At 44.8% G+C, this 25,528-nt stretch overlaps 2 protein-coding genes and 1 pseudogene across 3 annotated transcripts; all 3 read right to left on the bottom strand.

Annotated features, from left to right (window-relative positions):
• Positions 1-1,879: 1,879 nt before the first annotated feature.
• Positions 1,880-5,329, bottom strand: LOC308149983 (mitochondrial cardiolipin hydrolase-like; the record flags this gene model as incomplete). The annotated part of the gene is made up of 4 exons (XM_080522858.1): positions 1,880-2,121; positions 4,230-4,486; positions 4,769-4,941; positions 5,282-5,329. The coding sequence occupies 4 exons, from the start codon at positions 5,327-5,329 to the stop codon at positions 1,880-1,882; spliced, it is 720 nt and encodes a 239-aa protein (XP_080378984.1).
• A 3,292-nt stretch (positions 5,330-8,621) lies between these two features.
• On the bottom strand, positions 8,622-10,672 carry LOC308149695 (ras-related protein Rab-3C-like; the record flags this gene model as incomplete). The annotated part of the gene is made up of 2 exons (XM_080522595.1): positions 8,622-8,744; positions 10,436-10,672. 2 exons carry the CDS (start codon positions 10,670-10,672, stop codon positions 8,622-8,624), a joined length of 360 nt encoding a protein of 119 aa, XP_080378721.1.
• A 9,831-nt stretch (positions 10,673-20,503) lies between these two features.
• Positions 20,504-23,932, bottom strand: LOC308149486 (sterile alpha motif domain-containing protein 9-like; annotated as a pseudogene). Its single transcript has one exon. The product of its transcript is annotated as a sterile alpha motif domain-containing protein 9-like (transcript).
• Between the last annotated feature and the right edge of the window lie 1,596 nt (positions 23,933-25,528).

Here is a 25,528-nt window from a genome sequence, read left to right as displayed (position 1 = left end):
TTAAGGGCCTTCTATGAGTGATGGGAGAACTGGTTATTTACATAGTCACTGCCCAAATGAGCTCACAACAGCTGTCACCAAACCGCAGCTTCAACAACCTCATTTTTATTATGAAAAAATATATATATATTTAAAAATCACAGGCAATACGATCTTCTTTGCTTACTTTTGCTTTTCACATAGGCAATTGTATCTCTTCACAGAGAATCATAATCGTGTGCTTCCATATGGCTGATTATAGGCTATTCTATTTTACCTGTCGCACTATGAAAATAATCAATCAGAAAAACCAACCAATCGGCACCTTCCTTGAAACTTTTCCCCTCATGACAAGATACAACAGCATTCTTACTTTAATTCCTGTGCGAATTGTCCGTGTGTGTCCACTCCCGATCCCCAACGATGTTCCTGTCCGTGTGTGTCCAGTACTCCCGATCCCCAACGATGTCCGTGTGTGTCCACTCCCGATCCCCAACGATGTCCGTGTGTGTCCACTCCCGATCCCCAACGATGTCCGTGTGTGTCCAGTACTCCCGATCCCCAACGATGTCCGTGTGTGTCCAGTACTCCCGATCCCCAACGATGTTCCCTTTTCGATTACAGCTCTGCTCTCCCGGTCATCACCGCTCCTGGCACTGGCAGTAGCTTTGGATGAAAAGGCTGCGGAAGTTTGCCAATAATTACTCTGATGTGTCACCGGGTCGCGATGAACCTACGGAAAAAAAAGTCCCGACATAAAATGTAAAGTGTTGTTTTCTAACGGCCTAACCAAGTTTACAGGTGTGCGTGCGGTACGGTACGGCTGTGCGTGGAGCGAGATGCGCATTGCTTCATTGTGTTTCTTTTGGGGGCGTTTTTCGCTCATACTATTTCCTCCCCCCCCCCCGGGCAACACAGATTACATTTACAGTTCAGTTCATGGTGAATCTTATGGGAGGTAAAGCTAGCGCTGTTCTTTAATGTATTCATCTTCTTTAGTTTTTAGTTTCGTTTTAACAACTGCTATTGGTAATAACATGTTTAAACATTTATTATACAAAGTAGCTACAATAACTGCAGTTTCGACGTGCTCAGTAAGCGGTCGATCAGACCTGGTTAACGGTTTTGGTTGAAAATGTTAACTCAGTCAGCCTTCTGCACTTCTGAATCCTCCACTGCCTCCATAGCAAGGAGTAACAGTACAGCTGGCACACCTATGATGAAGGGTCTGGCTCTTACCACCCAGAGCTCGTATAATAATAAGTCATGTTCTTGCATGAGGAAAAAGTACAGCTCGGGGCATTGAGATTCAGCAGTCCTGCCAAACTGCAGTAGGAGTGGATGAAAGTCGGTGTTTTATTCGAGCAATGCTTAGTGTGAGACATTACAAATCCCTGAGTGCAATGCACCAGCATTGGTATTCATCAGGAGAATCCATCATTCTCTTAACTGTCAGGAAGCATGGGATGGACTAAATTCACAGTATTGGTATTCTACTACCTCTTCACCACCTAAATCATCAAATCACATTTAATTTAAAAATCTGAGAAAATACACATGTGAAACACAGAAAATAACTTCTGCCTCAGTCAATAGTTAATAATAAATCAAACAAAAACTGTAATAACTTTAATAAAACAACTTGTAAAACAACATACAAAATACAACATACAAAATAACAATGTAAAACAATATAAAAACATATTGCCATACATAACAAATAAAAGAAGAGAAAGAATGTTGTAAAATGTAAAAAGCAATGTCTTAACCTAACCTCCCCCCTCCAACCGAACTGTTAGAAATGCTAGCAACCGAACTTGATCACTACTTGATCCACACCAATTCCTCTTATCGCTACAAAGACATAGACACCACAGCCATTTTGTCATTGATTTTAGAGTCAAGCTTCAGGTCTGTAGCGAGGGTATTGGTGTTCCGGGTCGTTCACGTCCCACAGCCTCTCGAACTCTCCGATGAAGGGCTGGACCAGGTCCGGCTCCTCCGTGACCAGGATGTTCTCCTTGTTACACTGGACGGCCGTATCGGTCCAGTTGAGGGAACCCATGATCAGACGGCGCCCGTCCACCACCACAAACTTGTGGTGCATGAGCGCGCCGCCCATGTCACACCTCACATTGATACCTGAAGGAGATGAGGAGGCCACACACACACACACAGAGGAGAATCATGTCAGGAGAATCATGTCAGGTGAATCATGTCAGGTGAATCATGTCAGGAGAATCACATCAGGTGAATCACGTCAGGTGAATCATGTCAGGTGAATCATGTCAGGTGAATCATGTCAGGTGAATCATGTAAGATGAATCATGTCAGGAGAATCATGTCAGATGAATCATGTCAGGTCAGTCATGTCAGGTGAATCATGTCAGGAGAATCATGTCAGATGAATCATGTCAGGAGAATCATGTCAGGTGAATCATATCAGGTCAGTCATGTCAGGTCAGTCATGTCAGGTGAATCATGTCAGGTCAGTCATGTCAGGTGAATCATGTCAGGAGAATCATGTCAGGTGAATCATGTCAGGTCAGTCATGTCAGGTGAATCATGTCAGGAGAATCATGTCAGGTGAATCATGTCAGGTGAATCATGTCAGGTGAATCATGTCAGGAGAATCATGTCAGGTGAATCATGTCAGGTGAATCATGTCAGGTCAGTCATGTCAGGTGAATCATGTCAGGTGAATCATGTCAGGTCAGTCATGTCAGGTGAATCACGTCAGGTGAATCATGTCAGGTGAATCATGTCAGGTGAATCATGTCAGGTGAACCACGGAGTGAACCAACTGTGTGACCGTGACCCTAACAGATTTGGAAAAGGTTAGTGGAGACAGGCCCTGCATAGTCAACCAGCATCCCCTTCTCCCCCCCCTCTCTCTCACACACATTTTAATTGACTGTGTTGTCAGGTTGCCAATTCAGTAGGGGATAGTGTATCTTTAATTAAGTTAAAAGTGGCAGGAGGAGGAAGAGGGAGAGAAAGAGAGAGTGAGGCATTCATATAACATCAACAGAAACCATCTCCGGTTTCTCTGGATTTCAGTGACTCAGAGGGCTTGTGCTGGCAAGTCCCCCTCAGGGCAGTTCTCGTCAGCTACCTATTCATCACCACGGGGGTACCAGGTGTACCAGGTGGTGGGTCCGCTGACGACTCTCTCTCTGTTTAGTACAGACAGAATGGAACAGACCTGATGAGCAAGAGAGTTCCCCTCATCAGCGTCCCTTCAAGGCGGCATATAAATAAGCAGCACAGGCGTTATATTTAGCTGACTAGACGGGGGGAGCTCAGGGTGCTGTTTGACATACGTGACAGCAGCTGGTGAAACCGGGAATAAGTCGCCAACCGACTTGGCGACCGTTCAGACTTTTTTATTCAGAAAAATGAAAATAAATGTCAGCGTTATTGAAAATCTCACTAGTCAAGCCAAAACATTGCAATGCAACGGATTCAGTGAGTAATCCACACTACTACCTAGTTAGGTAGTGGGGATTACTCACCGAATAGGTAGTGGTAGTAGTTAGGTAGTGGGGAATACTGCGTTGTAATGTTTTGGCTTGACTAGCGAGTGTGTCATTGACATTTTGATTGGTTGGTCGACTTGTTCCCGGTTTCACCAGCTGCTGTCACATATTAGGAGAGGGCAACAGGTTACTGTGGCTTTATGGAAACATCTGTTTGTTATCTGTATCAGCCCGTAAACTCCCTACTGGGTAATCCCTTCATTCTGCAGGTAAACGATTCCTCCCCTCCCCTCCACTCCCCTCTCCATGCCTCCTTCTCAAACTGTATTGGAGTAAAAGGTCAGCAGGGAAGAAACTTGAACCTTAAACCTTAGACCTAAACCTAGGGCCTTTTCAGCCGCAGCCCTGTCCCTCTGGAACGCCCTCCCCAACCACAACAGACAGACAGGCCAACACCCTCCCAACATTTTAACAGGCCCTCAAAACCCACATCTTCAAGCTCGCCTTCACCAGTTAACCCGCTCCCCCTCCCCATCCCATGTGTCCCCAGCACTACCTTAATTAGGCCCCTATACTTTCTTTTTTTTCTTCTTTTTTTTTTTATTATTACTACTCGACCTTTTCAGTTTGTAAAGCGTCTTTGAGTGTCTAGAAAAGCGCTATATAAGTCTAATGTATTATTATTATTATTATTATTATTATTATTATTATTCTCTTCTATTGCACTTGGAGAAGGAGGACTCAGCCTGTGGAGTTCGCTACCGTGCGTACCTGCCCTACGGAGGGTCCCTATCCGGGAGTCAGCGATGAGTGTGTTGGCCAAATGGGTGAGGATACGGATGACGAAGCCCCTGTTCCTGTTACGTAGCATTAGCAAGGCACGGCTAAGCTGTGAGTTGGTGAAGGAAAACACACACAGGTCCAAGGAGGTGGTAGCAGACAGGATGTGGCCCAGGAGGCGAGAGAAGGAAGTCTCCCGACCATGTGGCATTGGACAGGTGCACGGGTATGGGTCTGGGTGTATGGGTCTAGGGGGGGAAACAGTGAAAGAGGGGGAGGAGGGGGGGGGTTAGGTTAAAATAGCACTGTGGAGGACTTGTCAACAAATGTAATTTGTTGTAAATGTAAATACACTTCATATAGCCTAGATGGATTATTACTTGATTAATACCTATATTAGCCACTCGCTCAAGACGTGGCATGTAGCAAAGACTCCATAAGCAAGGTTCTTCTCAACACAATTAGACACTGATATTGTGGGCACTGACATAGTGTAATTGAACGGAAAGGTGGAACAAAGTGTTGGTTACATTGAAGTAGTGAAGAGGTGTTCTACGCATCCGTCCTCTGAAGGGAAGAAGAACACCTCTTTCAGGGGCCCTCGCCCTCGCCTGAAGCGACGGAAGAGCCAGCACAGGCCTTTGCTGACGGTAAGGCCCAGGCCCACCCACAGGCCCGCGGTAACTGTCCGCACCACTGACATCTAGAAAGGACGGAGGAGGAGGAGGGGGGGAGAGAGGGGGAGAGAGAGAGAGAGAGAGAGAGAGAGAGAGAGAGAGAGAGAGAGAGAGAGAGAGAGAGAGAGAGAGAGAGAGAGAGAAAAGGACATGTTGATGAGAGTTCAGGATGAATGTTCCTCTAAAAACCATTCATCTATCTTCTGTTTCAGTATCTATCTCTATATTTTGATTTGTAAAAATGCATTGTATTGAGACGTTGTGATAATGTCCTTTGAATAAAACTTGACATTATGGTAGATTGTTGTCTGAGTTGTGGACTTTTTTAACAGTTTGCAATCAAGCCGATGAGTGTTTGCAACACACCTGCAACACATGTCGGTTGGAGGAAGACTGGAGGGTGGCTTGCTTCATTACTAGCATTTCTAACGGACTTCTTGGTTCAATGCTAGCATTTCTAAAGGACTTCTTGCTTCATTACTAGCATTTCTAACAGACTTCTTGGTTCATTGCTAGCATTTCTAACGGACTTCTTGCTTCATTGCTAGCATTTCTAACAGACTTCTTGGTTCATTGCTAGCATTTCTAACGGACTTCTTGGTTCATTGCTAGCATTTCTAACTAATTACATTTCTAACTGACTGTTTATGGACTAATGGGCACATGTAAAGGGCTACACATTTCTCTGTTAATTCTGGACACAGCTGACTAGATGGCCTGTCTATTTAACTAGCTAGTCGTTAGCTTGACTGGCTATGCAACCTACCCCCTTGGTTGAAGCACTTGCTCGACCTGTTTTCAGTCAGGGAAGTTTTCCAGCGCTGTGGACGTCCAGGTCACTCGCCACGTTTGTGTGTAAGTATTACAAATACTGTTGTACAAATACTTGTTGTACAAGTACAATGGTGTACAAGTACAATGTTGTACAAGTACAAATACTATGTACAAATACTGCAGAGGCTGTTGTCAAATGGCGATTTTCTTTGGCGCCACTTTGTGGATGAGGGAGGCGAAAGAAGAGGTGGAGGAAGGGCACTGTCAAGCAAATTGACAGACAGTTCTCCAAACCAATAGTTCGCGGAGAGCGCTGTAACTTTTACGCCAATCAGATGACAGACTTTACTGTCAACTTCCGGATGTCGTGAATCTCGCAGTCAGACTTCCTCCTTTCACTCAATCCCGAAACGTGCGCTTCCAAGGTAAACACTGAACAAGTAACATATCTTATGTTAAACATCCTGTCATTCCTAGTTCTAGATAATCGTGTATTCTCCATTATAATTGGTATGAGATATTTGATAGTCGATTGGATGTCGAACTTGTATTTAGCTTTGGGACAAATAACTGAACATTTTGTCAACAACACGATTTCTTCGACGACTTCACGAAAAGTGATGATCTTATAATGTGACATATTGTTGCGTGGGGTAGTTTAGTTTACGTTGAGTAAACAAGGCTCACTGGACACCCAGTTCACCTGTCCATTCTGCAATCACGAAAAGTCATGTGATGTCAAAATGTAGGCCATTCATCTATTGTATTAAAGTCTATGCTAGTATACACCAACAAAACAACTAAGCCTCGGTTTCAAAGACAAAGCAGCATGCCACACTTATTTCAAACACAAGGTTGTCCATCTTTTCCTTTGTTTCAAACAGGGAAAGGAGCCGAAACACTGGGATAATATCCTGCACAGTTTGCCTGGAGGAATTCCAAACCCCTATTACATGTATCCTTTTAACGTGTATAATAATAACTGTTGTCACAAGCTACTCTTGTCATTATGAGGTTGCATAGTTTAAGTTGGGAATTGTAAGTACGTAGTTAACTTTATAAATAAAACCATCCTCCAATTCTATTTGTGTACCTCTTTATGAATGGAAAATATGATTGAGACATGCAAATATAATGTGATTATGTCTGAGACAGAGAAGTCACATGCTAAGGCCACTGAGCAAAAACACACTACTGTACCAGAGGAAATGCACATGGTGTCTAACATAAGTCAATCAGCATATTTTCCCTCTTAAAATTGTAGATTTCTGATTTTCAAATCAATACAAGTGAAGCAATCAATGTTCTTGTAAGACCTGATCAAGACTATCATAGCCCCTGGGGCCCCTAGCCCCCCTTTTTTCAAGGCCCCCTGTCCAAAACCCCAAACCCTGTCCAAAACCCCAAGCATTTCTACGTGACGGCAAACACACAACACATCAATACATCCACTACAAAAGATAACCTCATTACACTCAGATACATGTGAAGGGTTACACCACTAACATGCACCATCATCACAAGGCATTCAAGGCATAACGCAAGAGAACTAGTGTGATCTAGTGTTATCTTTTTCAAGGGTGTTAATAGTGCAAAGCAAGACACACAAGACACACTGGATTAGATTCAACTTCATTGTCAGAGTACAAGTACCAGACAAGGAAATGCAGTAACAGATTATTTCCGCCCACTTTCGAACTGGGGAACTTTCAGGTTAACAGGATAACCACTACACTACCGGAAACTGACCACTACCAGGAATTGTCATCATTTGTGTGTTAATGTGTACAGGAAATTGTGTGAAACTGCGTTTGGTCATCTTTGTACTTTGTCAATGGCAATTAAATCTAATCTGAATCTGAATTGATCCGTGACTGTGTAGGCTACTTATTGACAGTTTTGGGAAGACGTAAAAAAAGAAAAATAGTTTTAAATGACATTCTTTATTTAATTCGTGTGAGGATATAGAGAGAGGAACATTTATTTAGTGATGATAAAATGACATTTTAAGGTGTTCATAATAAGCCTGATCTCTCAGGTTTTTCATAACAGCAAAATCAGATAACTGAAACAGTTAGGAACATTTCTTTCTTTCTCATCGAGCCTAATGCCTGATTGTGAATACAGTAAACATCTCTTTCATTATATCAGACAGTGCAGGTCAGGACTTCAAGTATCCAGTAAAATAGAGAAACTTTGGCAGGGTAGTCATCACCACAGATAGACACGGTACACATATGTTGAGTGGTAGGCCTTCAGTAGAAACATATCATTTTCAGGACGAGTCAGTGTAGATAAACATTCCAGATGTCACTAGCAACAGCCTCCTTTGCCAGGCTTCTAGGCCCCCCCAGTAAAGGACACACAGCCGGTAAAAACCATACTTCCACAAGTGCATCCATTATAGCTGCAGTGCCACTCGGTATCCACATGGGGGCAGCATACCACAGGTCATACAACACAGTCAAAAGTAACACACACAGCCACATTCTGAACCAGGCAAAGCTGAAAGACAAAAGCTTGGGTTGTGGAAAGCTTGTGGATTGAGCTGAATCATACATGCCTTCAGAATTGTGGCAAGAACATAACAGTCACTATATCCATGCTAGGTTTCGAGTCTTTGGGATTATAAAATAATGTTTGTTAATAATGTTAATAATGAGTTTTTTTACATAATCTGATCCATTAGGTGTTTATTAATGCCTGTGTGGTGTTATTTTTTAAATGTTGACATTTTTGAGTTTGTAATTCATAAAATACAAAGGTTCCATCTCACAGAACATAATGGAATGTAAAAACTTTGACGCGGCCCAATATCTCTGAACTACCCTAAACGGAGATAGAACCTTATAATTCTAAGCTCACGAGATGTATTTGTTGTAAGTCGCTTTGGATAAAGGCGTCTGCTAAACGCCTTCAAATGTAAATGTACTCACCAGTCCTGCACGGCGTAGAAGGACTCCTGGTTGGTGATGTCATACATGAGCAGGAAGCCCATGGCTCCTCTGTAATAGGCCGTCGTGATAGTCCGATACCGCTCCTGACCCGCTGTGTCCTGTTACCATGGAGACAGAGTGGGATGTTAGTAAAGGCCAGCAACCTCACTTAAAACCTCCGCCGTCGCTGGTCACACACACTCGCGCACACACACGCACACACACACACACACACACACACACCGCAGTAATAAATAGACAGCCTGCTACACAATCCAAATGTGATCCGAATGTGATGAGGGTCAGCAAATTAGAAGAGGAAAAAAAACAGCACTGCCACATTGCCGCAATGGAAGAGTGTACAGGGTTAACCGTGCTGTCACGGGAGGCCGATGTACTATAAAGCCCATGAACTCCCATTTCCGAAGGGAAATCCCTCCTTGCATGGCTCCGACGCTCCCACACCCTCTAAGTACACCAGGACACAGAGGTGTCCACACACTGCCACCCAGGCAGAACCACCCAGGGCCTGACTAAACACTGGCCGTGACCAAGGCCCGGAAGCTTCCACGTGGCCCAGGGGAAACTACAAGTCCTACTACCTTCATGAGGTTATGGCAGCTTAATAAGAACGTTATAACCCACTTTTCACTTTGATGTGTTTCATTGATTTAGGACGGACTCAAACCGAAACAGCTCTGTTTTTCCAGTTTGCATCCGTCGTAAAACCAATGAAACATATGCTGTAAATGTTTGGTGAAGCATAAACCTCTGGTCAAAACTGGATTATAACATGCTTATTAAGCTATCATAACTGAGCTTGTGTCTATGGATAAGTGTATATAGGTGTATAGTAGTAATATCCAGGGAGAAAGGCAGAGAGAATTGGGACAGATCAAGTAGATGGCAAATGGTATATTTTTTTTTTTTTACCTTTGTATTGTATAGTGTATCAGTGGTCACAGCAGTAGGCTAGTGTGTGAGAGCCACTGGCGATGGTAAATCCTATCTGACAGGGTAATAGACTTGTCTTGGGGTGTCAGATTGCACCATAAGCATATTCAGGCGCAGAGATGTCTCATCCCCATGCATCTTTCATGAGTTGGCCGCCAAGGGACGATGTTGAACATCAACTGTCATTAACTCGAGTGTGTGAGAGATGCATTGCAACCACACTCATGCACGGGCACACACGCACACACGCGCACACACACACACACACACACACACACACACACAAAATTATGACAAGGACCATAACACAAGTACTGTTGCTATGGAGGCCTTATTTGAAGTGAAGCAGTTGACATACATCCTCCTGACTCACCACCATATATATATACTGTATATATATATATATATATATATATATATATATATATATATGACATTTAGCTGACGCTTTTAACCAAAGCAATGATTGCATACAATTCAGTATATATGATCCCAGCGGGAATCAAACCCACAACCTAAGTGTTGTTAGGGCCATGCTCTACCAACTGAGCCACAGAGGCACAAAAGTCCCCAACCCCCAGAGAGCTGTCTGTCAACACTTAGACTGATTATTCTTATCTGCAAAAACTTCCTCTCCTTCCTCCCGTTGAATTGGCAGTAAAACCATGTGAAAGACACAACGCACGCACGCACGCCCCCCCCCTTCCACCTAAACAGAATCCAAAGGCGACAGCCCGTCCCAAAGTGGTCTAGCCCATTTTAGACCCTTTGACCCCCCCCTCCTCAGTCCCCCTCCTCACCCAGATCTGTAGTTTGACCCTCTTCTCCCCTCCCCTCCCCTCAGTCCCCCCCTCACCCAGATCTGTAGTTTGACCCTCTTCTCGTTGCGATAGACGGTCTTGACTTTGAAGTCGATGTCCACAGTGCTGACGAAGGCGGAGGTGAAGGAGTCGTCAGCGTAGCGGAACAGGAAGCTGGTCTTGCCCACGCTGCTGTTGCCGATGATCAGCAGCTTGAACATGTAGTCAAAGTTCTGGTCGGCAGCATCCTTCTGGGCCTGGGTCTGCTGGCCGGGGTCGCTTGCCAACGCCATCTAGAGGAGTGTGGGAGGGGGGGGGGCAAACAGGTGAAGTAAGGCAGGAGTATTGATGAGTGGATGAGAGGAGATACAGCAAGCCAATGAGAGTATATTCACCCACCAGATTGTCCAATTGTTAATGAACCTGTATGTATTGTAATGACTTAGGTGGTAGCGTAATGTGTCATGATGATGCTGTGAGGTTATCCCGTTTTGAATGAACCGCTGAAGATATGGAAGAGGACATTCTCTCCTCTTTAAGTCTCTCTCTTTCAAGCCCTCATCTCCATCTACACATCTCTCTCTCTCTCTCTCTCTGTCTCTGTCTCTGTCTCTCTGTCTCACTGTCTCTCTGTCTCTCTGTGTCTCTCCACTGGCAACTACCATAAATAAAGCCAGCATGCTCTACTCTCTCCATCCCTCCCTCCCTCCCTCTATTCTCTCCAATCCATCTCTCTCTCCACTGGCCCCCTGCACCATAAATAAAGGCCAAGTGTGCTCTCTCCTTTCATCCCTCCCTCCATTCTCTCCTCCCCTCTGTCTGCTGGACCTTGTAGCATATCAGGCCCACCGAGCAGAGCTCTTCCCCTGATTACAAGCGTTTCCCTGGAGACCAGCTCAGCACAAACCTGCCAGGGTCATAAAAGTGGGCCTGCTGGCCAAATCCAATACAAACTCAGCAAAACAGACACAGACAGCACAGAAATCAGAGATTACACTGACAGTGAAAGCCTTTGAAAAAGACAGCACAGACTAGTGCTTAAAAAGCCAAGCATTTAGGCTACATGTCAAAATCCATCATCAATATTTGCGTTTGCAACCAATATTCACAACGATTTGGGCACTGCGTAAACATAATTTCAGGCCATTGACAAATATGGCAGAGCTGCCTGTTTAAGAAAGGTGTGTGTGTGTGTGCGTGTAGACCTGAAAAGGGGTCAGGTCACTTGTTTGAGGTAATGGGTGGGAACCATACATTCCTCTAAACCGGATGTGACAAAATCAACGATAGACAACATGAATTAGTCAATAGTGTTCCACTGTGTAAACATTGAATGTAATGTAAGCTTGTTTTTACTATTGACAGCTGCAACGCTGCAACTTTAAGGGCCTTCTATTGGCCCTTTTCCACTACAGCGCCAAAGCAGGCCAAAGCAAGCCAGCCCGCTTCGGCCTGCTTCTTTTCCCCTTTTCCATTGTCGTCCCAGGTCGGTTCGGGTCGCTTCTTTAGCTCCACATCGAGAGCAGGTACTACATTTTAACATCCGGATCTTTTTGCCAGGCTGCGTGTGACGTGTGACGCTGCACACCGTTGATTGGTCAATGGAAATCGTCATCCCATGTCCATATATTTCTTCACTAACCGCCATCTTGAAATACCACATTCGCTCTAGGAAAATGTCACTAGAGTTTCTGTAATAGCTTATTAATAAAGATTCGAAAAATTATGCTGACCATCGTATTATCTTAGTTTAATGTCATTTCAATGAATCATAGAACTTTTATTTACAACAAGCACAACACAAAAATCGCTATTATGCACCGTCTTTGCCCGTGAATAACACCGGCTGTGGAGGTGGTACAAACACAATACTCCTTTGCTAACTTCACCATCGGTATACGGTCATTTTGAGCCCTTAACCACCGCGCTGACACCCCGAGAAGTTATGCTTTTAACCGTAAACTCGATGAACCGGGAGTTCACCCGGCCGCTTGCTGCTGGTTGAAAGTCGTGTTGACAGCGGGGGCAGAGAATATTTCTACCCGGGAATTCCATTCAAATGCCCGTGTCAGTCAGCCTTTTCCGTAGAAATACATCGCTCCGTTATATATATATAACGTTACATGTTTTAAGGCTGATCTGTGCATGATAGTGCTGCATTATGTTGATCTATTTATATCGATCTATTCTTGCCAATTCCTTATTACCAGTGGAAAGGGGGAAGGCTAAAACACTTTGAATGGAATAGATAGGACTTTCCATTCAATGAAGCATTGATACTCACTAGAGTTTCTGTAATAGCTTATTAATAAAGATTCGAAAAATTATGCTGACCATCGTATTATCTTAGTTTAATGTCATTTCAATGCATCATAGAACTTTTATTTACAACAACCATAACACAAAAATCGCTATTATGCACCGTCTTTGTCCGTGAATAACACCGGCTGTGGAGGTGGTACAAACACAATACTCCTTTGCTAACTTCACCATCGGTATACGGTCATTTTGAGCCCTTAACCACCGCGCTGACACCCCGAGAAGTTATGCTTTTAACCGTAAACTCGATGACTGCTGCTGCTGTGCCGTCCAGCCATTTTCGCCGTTCACTCATGAGTCAAATGCCGGTAGATTCGCGTCTTGTCGGCGTTTCCCGATGATGATACTACAGTTCATAAAGCAGACAAGTGAAGGCAGTGGTTTTAAGGGTTCAAAAACATGACTTTATTATGTGTACATAGCTTCCTCTCTCTCTTTCTCTTTCTCTCCAAAAAAATCACGGCTGTTGTTGCTGTGTACACCCGGAAGCTTTTTGCCAGGCTGCGTGTGACGCGTAACTCCGCCTACTATCGTCTACTCCTCCTACTAGTCCGGGTCGGTTTGTGTATAATGGAAAACCAGAACTGATCTAAAGCGGGCTGAAGTGACCCGACCCGAACTGACACGAACCGACCTGGGCTGCTGATGGAAAAGCCCCATTAGTGTCGACAAGTTTGTGACTGAACTCCGCCAGAAATGCAGAGACTGTGAGTTTGGTGCAGGTGAGAATGACACATTGAGAGACAAAATGGTGTTTAGCCTAACTGATCCTCGCATGAAAGAGAGACTATTGAGAGAGACAGACCTAACCCTGGACAGAGCACTAACCATATGCAGAGCTGCAGAAGCTGCCAAGTCACAGCTGCAAGCTATGGGGACAGGGCACGCAGACGCCCCAGTTCATGCACTGTCCAGAGGAACTACTAGCTACTCTGAGATGAGAAGAGGATACAGAAAACAAAGATCGTCAGGAAGAGCAAATGAGCAGACGGACAGCACAAACACATGCGGGAAGTGTGGAGGGACACACCCGCCCCGCCAATGTCCTGCCTTCGGGACCACATGCCACAAATGCAACAAGAGAAACCATTGGTCCAAAGTGTGTGGCGCACCACAGCATGGGACAGTCACAGCAAGGGACGTCAGTCAACTTGAGAGCGAGGTAGATTCTTTATTTGTAGGCTCAGTGTTCTGTGTTAGGGTAGATAAGATCACGCAGCAGACAGACAACGCGTGGTACACCACAGTCAACCTCAGAGACACCCCGGTCAGATTCAAGCTGGACACGGGGGCGGAGGCGAACGTGCTTCCAATGTGCATTTTCGAGGAGATACCGGGGCTCCCACGACTAGAGCCTACACAGACACTTCTCATTGCCTATGGAGGAGCACGCCTGAAACCGAAAGGAACAGTGACATTCACGTGTGAGACACCCAATAGAGCAAGAGCAAATCTATTTTTTTTTGTGACTGCACAGTCCACCACGCCCATCCTGGGCAGAGAAGCGTGCGAGACACTGCAGCTCGTGAGGAGAATAGAGACGCTTGCAGTCAAGGCACCAGCTACAAAAGAGGAGCTGGTGGAGCGGTACGCATCTGTCTTCAGTGGACTGGGTGAGTTCCCCGGTGTGCACCATATACACACAGACCCAAGTGTGGCCCCAGTCGTCCACGGATGCAGAAAGATCCCAGTCAGTGTCGTGGACAGACTGAAAACAACCCTGAAAGAGCTTGTCAAAAAGGACGTCATAGCACCTGTGACAGACCCGACCGAGTGGGTGAATAGCCTCGTCATCACTGAGAAAAAGAACGGATCACTGAGGGTGTGTTTGGATCCTCGTGATCTGAATGAGGCAATCAAGAGGCAGCACTACTCGATACCAACCCCGGAGGAAGTCCAGAGCAAGCTCTCTGGGAAGTCAATATTCACGATCCTGGACGAGAAGGACGGATATTGGCAGGTGAGACTTGACGAGCCATCATCTATGCTGTGCACATTCAGTACGCCGTGGGGAAGATTCCGCTTTAAGAGACTTCCTTTTGGCATCAAGTCCGCCAGCGAAGTTTTTCAGCAAAAAAACTGTGAGGCTTTTGGAGACATCGAAGGAGTCCATATCATCGCAGACGATATGATAATCGCCGCCGCCACAGAAGAGGAACATGATGGCATCCTTCACAAGGTCATGGAGAGGGCACAGAGAGCCAACGTCAAGTTCAACAAGGAAAAAATCCAGTACAAAATCAACACTGTCAGATACATGGGCCACGTCATCACACCAGAGGGAGTGAAACCGGATGACACAAAGGTGACGGCCATCAACAACATGCCGCCACCAGAGGACAAGACAGGGCTGCAGAGGCTGTTGGGGATGACGAGGTATTTGGCTCAGTATATCCCTGATGAAGCTTCAGTGACTGCCCCGCTCAGACAGCTGCTGAGGAGAGATGCAGCTTGGCAGTGGAACCATGAACATGATGATGCTTTAAACAAGCTGAAGTCAGCCCTCACCAACGCCCCTGTGCTGAAGTTCTATGACCAAGCCATGCCTCTCACCATACAGGCTGACGCGTCGAAAGATGGACTGGGAGCTTGTCTTCTCCAGGAGGGGAGACCGCTGTGCTATGCCTCACGAGCTCTCACAGAAGCTGAGAGAAACTACGCCCAAATAGAGAAGGAGTTGCTGGCGATAGTGTTCGCAGCCAAACGCTTCCACCAGTATGTTTACGGCAACACTGTCACAGTCCAATCTGATCACAAGCCACTTGAAGTGATTTTTAAGAAACACCTGAGCAAAGCCCCAGCAAGACTACAGCGCATGTTGCTCCAGCTTCAACGGTATGATTTGAAAATAACATACACGCCAGGAAAATACATGCACGTCGCCGACACCCTTTCCCGCGCGTTTGTCACCGAACAGGCCGACAGTGGAAAAGAGGACCTTTTCGAGGAGAGAGTGATCCACACGATGGAGGCTACTGCTGCCATGAGCTCAGACATGCTCAAGATGCTCAAAGAAGCCACAGCAGCTGACGAGACACTACAGGCAGTGGCTGAGAGACACCGCAGCGGCTGGCCCCAAAGACGACGCAGTGTGCCCGCCAGTCTCTACCAATACTGGCCTCAGCGGCACATTATCCACATCAGGGACGGACTACTGATGACCGGCGACAGAATTGTGATTCCTCAAGCCGCCAGACAGGTGATACTAGAGAGACTACACCTCGCACATCAAGGTATCCAGAGGACAAAGGCACAGGCCCGACAAGTCGTGTACTGGCCGGGAATGACTCGTGACATCGACAGCGCAGTGGAGAGATGCTCTCCGTGTCAACAACTCCAACCACAGAACCAGAGAGAGCCCCTCATGTCACATGATATCCCTGAGCTACCATGGCTAAAGGTCGGGGCTGACATCTTTGAGCTCCAGGGCCAGTCATACCTTGTCGTGGTGGACTATCTGTCCAAGTACCCAGAGGTGCTCCATCTACCTGACAAGACCGCCCACACAGTCATCCGCAAGATGAAAGCAGTCTACGCGAGGCACGGGATCCCAAAAGAGATGGTAAGCGACCATGTTCCTTTTGCAAGTGCAGAGATGAGGGAGTTTGCAGCATCCTGGGGAATACAGCTCATTCACTCCAGCCCTGCATATCCTCAATCCAACGGTCTGGCAGAGAGGATGGTGAAGACGGTCAAACATGCACTCAAGAAAGCTTTGCAGACCAACATAGACCCCATCTAGCCCTGCTAGCATTGAGAAACACTCCAATAACAGGCACAGATGTTTCCCCAGCTCAGGTGCTTATGGGAAGAGTACTACGAAGCACGCTGCCCTGCTCTACAGCTGTTCTACAGCCAGCTACCCCGAGAGGAGTTCATGCCAGGCTGAAAGATCTCCAAACCAGACAGGAGCACTACTACAACCGCAACTCACAGCCCTTACCTGAGTTTGCTCCTGGTGCAACGGTTCACATGGAAACGAGACGTGGATGGATGCCAGCCAGAGTCCTAAACCAACGAGAAGAGCCACGGTCATACAACGTGAGAAGCCCGTCTGGTGTTGTCTTCAGAAGGAACAGACGTCATCTCAGGCGTATTCATCCAAGTCTGCATCAAGAGAGAGATCCTGAGCCACTGGAGCAGCCTACACCTGTGAGCCCGCTGGGAGGACCCCCAGAGTCACCGGATCATCCAGCTCAGCACCCGTCCTCCTGTGAGGGCGAGAGCTCCACTCCTACCTGCCGCACCAGAAGTGGCAGAGCTGTGGCGCTTCCGGCAAGGTATCAAGACTTTGAGATGGGCCAACGCTGAAGGTTGTGCTCCACCAGGGTTAAGTACTGGTGACCTCTGACCCTTAGTTTAGTTAGTTACTAGATGATAGTTGGACACATTTAGAAAGTGTTAGAAACTGTTATTGTTTAGATCATATACATTAGTAGTGAGTACAGTGAGTACAGTTCTTAAAGAAGAAGATCAATCCATCGACTGAAGCCATAAGGCCCAGTGACACTGTCTGTTTCATCTTTTCAGAGACTAATTTTCAGTTGACCCAAGAGAGACTTTTAATGCTTAAACGGGGGGATGTAGTATATTGCTATGTTTAGCATAGATCTGGGATTGATTGCTATTGCCTCCGTAGCATTACATCTTGACAATGTTATCATCGATGGACTAGTGTGGTCTGGTTGTTGTTGGAATGGTGAATAAAGACGCACGTTGAACGTTGCTCCAGAGACCAGAGTCATTATTATTATAAAGTGTATCTTGTAAGTCAGAGAGAACAACAAGACACAACAGTTACATTGTAACTCTCCATCCGCTGTATTAAATGTCCCAGGGTACAACACGTTTAGACTAGACCGATTGGCTGACAGACATGGTGGTGTCATGATTTATATCAAAGACCATTTTAACTGTCAACTAATAAACTGGTCTTTCGAACATGACTTAGAATGCATCGGTCTGAATGTACAGCTTTCTCGAGAAATGTCTTTTGTGCTCATTGTTGTTTATCGACCACCTTCTGCTAGCAAGGATTTTTACATTACATTCAAAAAGCTACTTCAAGAGTGTGACTCAAAAACCGAGAGCACACACACACACACACACACACACACACACACGCACGCACACACACACACGCACGCACGCACGCGCACACACACACACACACACACACACACACACACACACACACACACACACACACACACACACACAGGAAATCGCGCAATCAGCAGGCAGAGAGCCCGGAGCGCACCCGCGTCTCGGGCGGAGAGCTTGGTCAAATCATATCCCCCTGTCCAATTAAACAATGTTGGCAATATTCTCTATTGGTTAAGCGCTCCCGGTTTCAATGGTATCAGAATCTACAACCTTCATTCAACAAGAGAAAGAAACGGAGGTCTGATCAGCAGATCATTTCTTATAAAGTTGCAAAGGCAAGTTGAATAGAGGCGACATGTGGGTCTGACAGATGATGAAGTGACAGACGTGTCAACAGAGCCAGGGCGAGCAGCGCAGAGAGGGAGAGAGTGGCGGTAGACAGGCAGTTACACAGTCCCATGCCTATCTATCTGTCTAACCTCTGCTATCTAGTATAATAACACATCATCATAACTGCAGAGGGGGGGTTTATTAATAAGGATGTATGATGGATGTATGAGGAAGTATGCGCTGCAGACCGACAGTAATGATCTAGCTACGTGCTTACTTACTTATCTATCTGTATCTGAATTTGCTAACTAGACAGACTAACCAATGCCGGAATGTAGCATGCAAGTATTTAACGTTAAATACACTTTGTATTTAATTAAATACACTTTGTATTATTTGTGTAGAATCTGAGTAGGGGTTAGCTTATGAATTACAATTTACATAAAACTAAAACTCAAGGAAGGTGGCTGCTCCGTTTTTACACAAGGCTGTGTTCGAAATGGCATACTAGCATACTGCATACTAGCATACTCAATGAGTATATACTGCATACTAGCATACTCAATGAGTATATACTGCATACTGCCTACTAAATTCATAATAAGTATGCCAATACCAGCCGGCCATTCACACTGAAGTATGCATACTGCATCCCAGAATGCATTTCGGCAGCGGGGATTTTAAATCCTCTATTTTTAACCTCCATTGGCTAAAAGCTGTTAACATATAATTTTATGAAGTTTTAATATGTTTTCAGGCGAGAAAGTAACCATATATATTCCCAACATGTGTCCAGTTTATCAAAATAACCCATTTATATATCTGATCTGACAGTTTTTCTGTTCGCTAGCTACATTACGTTGCTTAGATACTTTCATTGCTGGGTTCAGGCATTAAAAATCAATCAATCAATCTGGACTGCCCTGTACTGAAAATAAAAATATTTTGAATACATTTAATATATTTTTAATCATGCTACATGAATCCGAATATCCATGAAAATGTCTTTATTCAAGTTACATTTGACGTTGGAAAAACAAACATTTATTAGCTACCATCCAGTAAAAAAAAAAAAAACATAATCAAACACATTACACACAACACTAGAACAGGACTGCAGGAATGTTGTTTTGTAATATAATTATTTGCAGATAAGACATACAGTACAGGCCACCATTTAAATGGTATCGTCTTGACAGAACCAATCAAATAAAATAAAATGAGATTCCATTTGTCACTTATGCATACAGTTGTAATAGACAACTGAATCGTTTTTGCTCAACAACAACAACAAAAATAACAACTCAATAATGAAAGTAATAAAAGTGATAAAAAGTGCAATAATGTCAGTGAATTAAAGGTACTGAATACATTGTTGTGTACCTCTAATACATTTGCATACCGTTTTTACAGACAACAATCCTTCACCAAGAACCCGTCAATCAGTTGACTGAAAAGGCCCAGTGAAACTGTTCCATAGAGTCTCAGTGGATCCTGTAGGTCATCCATGCAGTGGGGTTAGTTAGGGTATACAGTATATTACATGATTACAGTATGTCTACAACACTGTGTTTTACATTTCGCAAAGGCACTCCATAAAAATCATTTTAAGTATAAAATGGAAACAGACAGGTACAGGTATTTACAAACTTTGAGAGCCTCCCTTGACATTGTTCTTCATATTTTTATTGCATTTGTTTGTATGATGGTTAAATCTATGTCTATGTAAATCAGGAGACAGTAGCAATTATAACACACTTTAATATACAACACATTTCATAATAATAATAATAATGATAATTCATTATATTTATATAGCGTTTTTCCGCAGGGTTAGGGGAGATGGTAAAGGGTAGGGAAGGTTGTATGCATGGGAAAACAGGTAGGTTTTGACGTGCGATTTAAAAGTGGAGAGTAAGGGTGAGGGTGAGTCTCTGAGTGGCTGAGGGAGAGAATTCCAGAGGCGGGGTGCAGCTTGTGAAAAAGCACGGTCTCCGAAGCCTTTGAGATTCAAGGGTGGGACAGTGAGGGGAACAGTGGATGAGGATCGGAGGGTACGGGTAGAGCGATTGGGAGAAGGAGGTCAGTCAGGTAAGGGGGGGCCAGTCTATGGAGGGCTTTGTAGGTAAGGAGGAGTACTTTGAATTTGATACGTTCTTTGATGGGGAGCCAGTGGAGAGAGTGGAGGACAGGAGTGATGTGGTCGCCGGACCGGGTGTTTGAGTGTAGGTCGGTGGCTGAGTTTTGAACCATCTGAAGTCTATGGAGGGAGCAGGAGGTGATGCCAGTGAGTAGGGAGTTGCAATAGCCAAAGCGGCATTTCTTTGTATAGTTCCATCTCATTATTCATACTTTCTTGTGTCAACACCCTATGTCTTTACAGTAATGTTGTATGCAACTGGTCCTTGGAATGTAAAGCCCAAGTAGAATGTGACGTTTTCGTTGCCATAGGGCACTGAGGCTGCACGAAGAGGAGGAATAGCAAATTTGTTCTGATTTGGACCATCAAGATAGACCTTTCCATCCTCTGTCCAGCCAGAAACAGCCTTCAGTAGCTGTGCTATTTCAGGCTTTTGAAACACCTCCCAATGAAGCCACTTCATTTTCTTGTCATTTTCTTCCCATCCACTTCCATTGCTTAGGAAAAAGTGTGTGTAAATCCTTCTCTTTCTCATGGGAACATCCTTCATTCTTGTCCAGTAGCTTCTGCGAAGATATTTCACAACAGACAGGACAATTTCATACTTGTTTTCTCTGTCTTGTTTCGTGTCATAAGGTAAGCAGGAACAGGGCACTGGACAGACATTTCTGCTTTTCATTGGGAAACTGCTGACTGAGTCTTTGAAGGTCTTTCAGAGCAGCTAGCTTTGGAGACGTAGCTGAGAGACAACCTAAGGCAAAATGAGATGCTATGTAGTTGGAAAGATCAGTTTGATCCAGTCTGGCCTTGAGTGGGTTATTGGGATACAGAGAAATGATTTCCTCAAGGATCCTGACTTGGTCTTTACCTCTCTGATCTGTCAGTAGGGAGAAGATTGTAGTTATATTCCCCCCACCAAGACGATAGATGATCATGCGTTTCATGAAAGGAGTCAAACTGACTGAGTCTGACTCACCTGGGATTTGGACAGGAGATCCACTGCTGAAGTACTTTCCATACACTGAGGACTTATTTACCAACCAAGTCTTAGGATGGCTTATATCCATTTCAGAGTTCTCAATTGTCCCCTCGTCATCTGTACCAGGGTCTGTCTGGAAGTAACTCAAGTCTTCAGATATCCATTCCAGGGCATTGTGCAATGTCTTTTGAAGGTCTTTGAGTTTGCTGTGCAAATTCTCCCATGGTTTGTTGACCTCCTCTGGAATGTAATCTGTAAGCAGGTACCTCAGACACTCTGAACGGCCATCATTCTTTTCAGAAAACATTTGCAATGAGAAGATGAGCTTCAAAAGTTGGCATCCAACTTCAACTTCTGCTAAAAAGCCCAGATTGTTCACTCTGTCCATGTCTGCGATTGCAGCTTTCTGACATTCTTTAAAACAATCGATAGCCGTCAGTGCAATTTCAATAGCATCGGATGTATTTTCAGCTGTTTTGGTTACCTTCTCAATTGCTTTGCACTTGACATGGAACCATCTTCTGTACACCTGACTTTTTGTGTCAAGCATGTAGGAGTTTTTAGGCATCTTTTTTACTGCTATTTCTGCCCAATGTTTTGCCTCCTCAAACTTTTCATAGGAGTAATTCAGACGTGCAAGTTGCTGGGCAAAGAGTGCATCTTTGTTGAAACGTTTGAACGCTTCCTGAAGTAGCTCAATTGCCTTTTCAGGGGATTCTTTTTCCCTCACATGGTCAATAAGCGGAGAGAAAAAACTGTCAGATTCATCACCTTTAGTTACTCTGCAACGTCTTATGAACAGATCTCTCAGAAACTTTGCATACTCTTCTTTTCCAAACCTGTGCTCAAAAAGCATATCTTCATGGAGAAGATCCATGGCTAACCCACTTTGCTGCTTTTGGGCACCTAGAAGTTGCTGAAGGATTTCCTTTGCCACAAGTGGATGAATGATTTGAATCGATTCAATGTGTGTCTTGTCGTCTTTCAGGTGCATGAAAACGAGTTTGGCCGGCTCACCAGTGACTTCTCAAAACAATGATGACGAAATCTCTCCATGTAGATGGTTAGTGCAAGAAGGGCTTCACAATGGGACTGTGAGAGGAAGGAGTTCTGAACATAAGTGTTGAGCAATGCCACATAACGAATGAGGCGGGTGACAACTGAATCATGATCAATGCCTTGCAGCAAATGTTTCCCAAATTGTGCAACATACCGGCGGTCAAATTCTTCACTCATCAAGACAAACGTCAAGATGAACTCTGGCTCGTACTTTTCTTCAAGCTTCTGTCGTTTCCCAGCAAACTGTCTTTTCTCTTCTTTTGACAGTTTGTGAGTGACTGCTACATTTTGCAGTGGCGAGTCTTTGCACATCTTCTGTGGATTATGGGATCGGCTGCAGCTCAACAGGATAAAACACAGTGTTCCTTGTTGGATTTTCTTAGTGTTGATGGCAAGCTCCAATTCATTCCTCAGATCATCAAGGTAATCTTTATCGCAGTCCTCGATCAGAAGGAGCACCGGGAGACACTTCTGAGGATCTTTTTCCTCATACTCTCTGAGCTGAACAGCATGCTCAGAGACAGTGGCAACAGGGCATGATGGCTTCACAACAGCACACCGTAGGTCTTTCCTATTGTTCCACAGCACCTGCCTTGCCACAGTGCTTCCACCACTTCCTGGGTGATGGAAGATGTTGATACTGTTCACAGGGAATTGGTGTACACCACGTTTCATAGTGTCACTGAGAAGTTTGGATATTTCATCATATGCATCCCTTTGAATAACCTCCCCTACATGCTTCTTCTCAGCTAGCCAGAAGTTCAACCAGGTCACTCTGCCTCCACGGTAAAATTGTCTATCAATGTTTTCCTTCTCTTCTTTGATGAATTCATCACTTGTTTCATTGCAATGATCAACACTCAGGATTTCCAAGGAATACATCATCTCCTCCTCACGTGTTTCAAGAAGGCACTGTCCTTTAACATAGATAGGCAGGTGCTTGGTGGCTCGAGAGGTTACAGGTTGAATTTGCTGCAGTGTCGCGTCCACATGGCTCATTTTCATCCCAACCATACTAGAACGGTTCAGAGTTTCTGTTTCACATGATCCCTCAGCAAAGCTTTGCCATTTCTGATAGTTGTCTTCTGATTCGGCGATGCAAATGATGTCCTCATGACCTTCCATGTCTGTGAAGAACTCACAAAAGGTGTGCAAGAGGGGCTTCTCGACAAGGGATGTAAGGAGGAAGATCACCAAAAATGTGCCTTTTGGCAAGATCTCTTTGCAGATCAACGACACTGATTCTTTGAGGAGTGTCTTTTTTGTTTTGATCCATGTCATTTCATCGCAGGGGTTCTCATTTCCTTTGTAATCGCTGCGTCCATTACAAAATATCCAGCTGGTCTGCTCAAACAAATGCAAGTGACTCACAAATTCTTCAATGCTCTTGCCACTTGGAATTTTGTAGTTCTGCATGAAATGCAGATTTGCAGCATGATGTTGACTGTATTTACTGCAGAATCCTGACTGCTTGGAATCCGGGTCAAAGTCAAACACACAGAATATGTTCATGTTCAGTAAGAAGTCAATGCTTCTCAAGTCTTCTGGTTTGAACTTGTTTGTGACAAGAATGTACCATTTCTCCTTCTCAATTAATTTCTTGCCACTAGTTACTAGCATTGTGAGTTTCCTTCCAAGGTCTTGGCAGATGTCTGGCGTGTTGACAAAACGACAATGCTCTGCCTCTTCTCTTTGAGCATCTCGGTCTTTGACTCGCTGGTAGAAGTCATTTGGATCAGTCACTGGCTCTGTTTTTGAACCCACCCTGCGATAGATTGTATCCTTTTCATGCTCAATTTTGTTAGCTGACTCTTTGAAGTTTGGCAGACGAACAGAGAACACTTTGTTCAGACCGCTGTGATGACAGCAATGCAAGTTGAGACAATTACCTTATATTTTTTTTACACTCTTTTATTTATTGATCTATCGATCTATCTATCACACTTTCAAAATATCAAGTTATCTATCACACAATCAAACTATCGATCGATCACACTTTCAAAATATCAAATTATCTATCTATCACACAGTCAACCTATCCATCTATCTATCTCGTGTGAAGTGGGAACTAATATTTCCTAAAAGAGGAACTGTCGTTCGGGATGTAGTTTCCGCCTGTGAGCCTTTTATGACACGCGTCTTACTTTAGCCAGTGTTTCAGCCTGGTTGCGACCAGGCTAATTATATCTGACTCAGAAGGAGCTCAACCAAGCAGCGAATTATTTGAGCCACATTGATGGAACCGAACGCAAGCTAACATTATCGAGGCTTAGAACTTTATCGAGGCTTAGAAGATAATCGACCTTAGTGGAATGGGCCCCAGGCCTAGTTATAGAGTCAGAGGTGTTGTGTCAGAGGGGGTTGGGTGACACCTGGCCCGGTGCTAGGACTTTGGTGGCCATAAACCAGATAGTGATTGTGCCCCTGACACCCTTTGGTTTGGTGGTAGGGGAGTTTCTGATTGACGAGTGGAACCCCCCCCCCCCCCCCCCCCCCCCTCCTCGTCTAGCGGTTGTGGCCCTAAACAACCACAGAGACTGTTTAATGCCATCGACCAGCCCTGGGTGATGCAGACCAAACACTATAGGCCAACCTTCCTTGGTTCTCAACGTAGGCTACTACCCCCCCAGACAATGGAGAAGAACTGAGAAGAGGAGAGCAGGAAAAACAACAAAGAAAAACGAACGAACAAACATATTCTTTTATCAATGTTCTAATTAAACACCCTTTGGAATTATACGCCATCTTTTAGCCCAAGAACCCGACACGACTCACAGGGCTGCGTTCGTAAAGTCGCTGTCGGTCTCTGAGAGCAACACTGGCTGGGTTCAACGTCATAGAGCGACCAAAGTCATTTGATTGGACAAGAGGCATTCAAACGAGCGCTGATCAGATTTCCAGAGCGTATTTACGAACGCAAGACCCACAGTGTCTTGGTTCCAGGCGTGGAAAGCAGCTAACAGCAGCGGCATCATCATCATCATCATCATCATCATCATCATCATCATCATCATCAGCAGCAGCAGCAGCAAGCAGCAAGACGATATCAGAGACTTGTGTTCCACCACCTCACTGCCGACACACACACACACACACACACACACACACACACACACACAGCACGGTGTTATAAAAAAAGAAAAAAAGGCACAACTGCCACATACTGTATTGATTATCGACGATCAGAGTCTCCCTCTAGTCTGTACAAAAATAGAC

Source organism: Nansenia antarctica (assembly GCF_963989245.1).
Source record: "Nansenia antarctica genome assembly, chromosome: 2".
NCBI classification, from domain to species: Eukaryota; Metazoa; Chordata; class Actinopteri; order Argentiniformes; family Microstomatidae; genus Nansenia; species Nansenia antarctica.
Note: the sequence above shows the minus strand (reverse complement) of the source record. Positions and strands in the feature narration are given on the sequence as shown.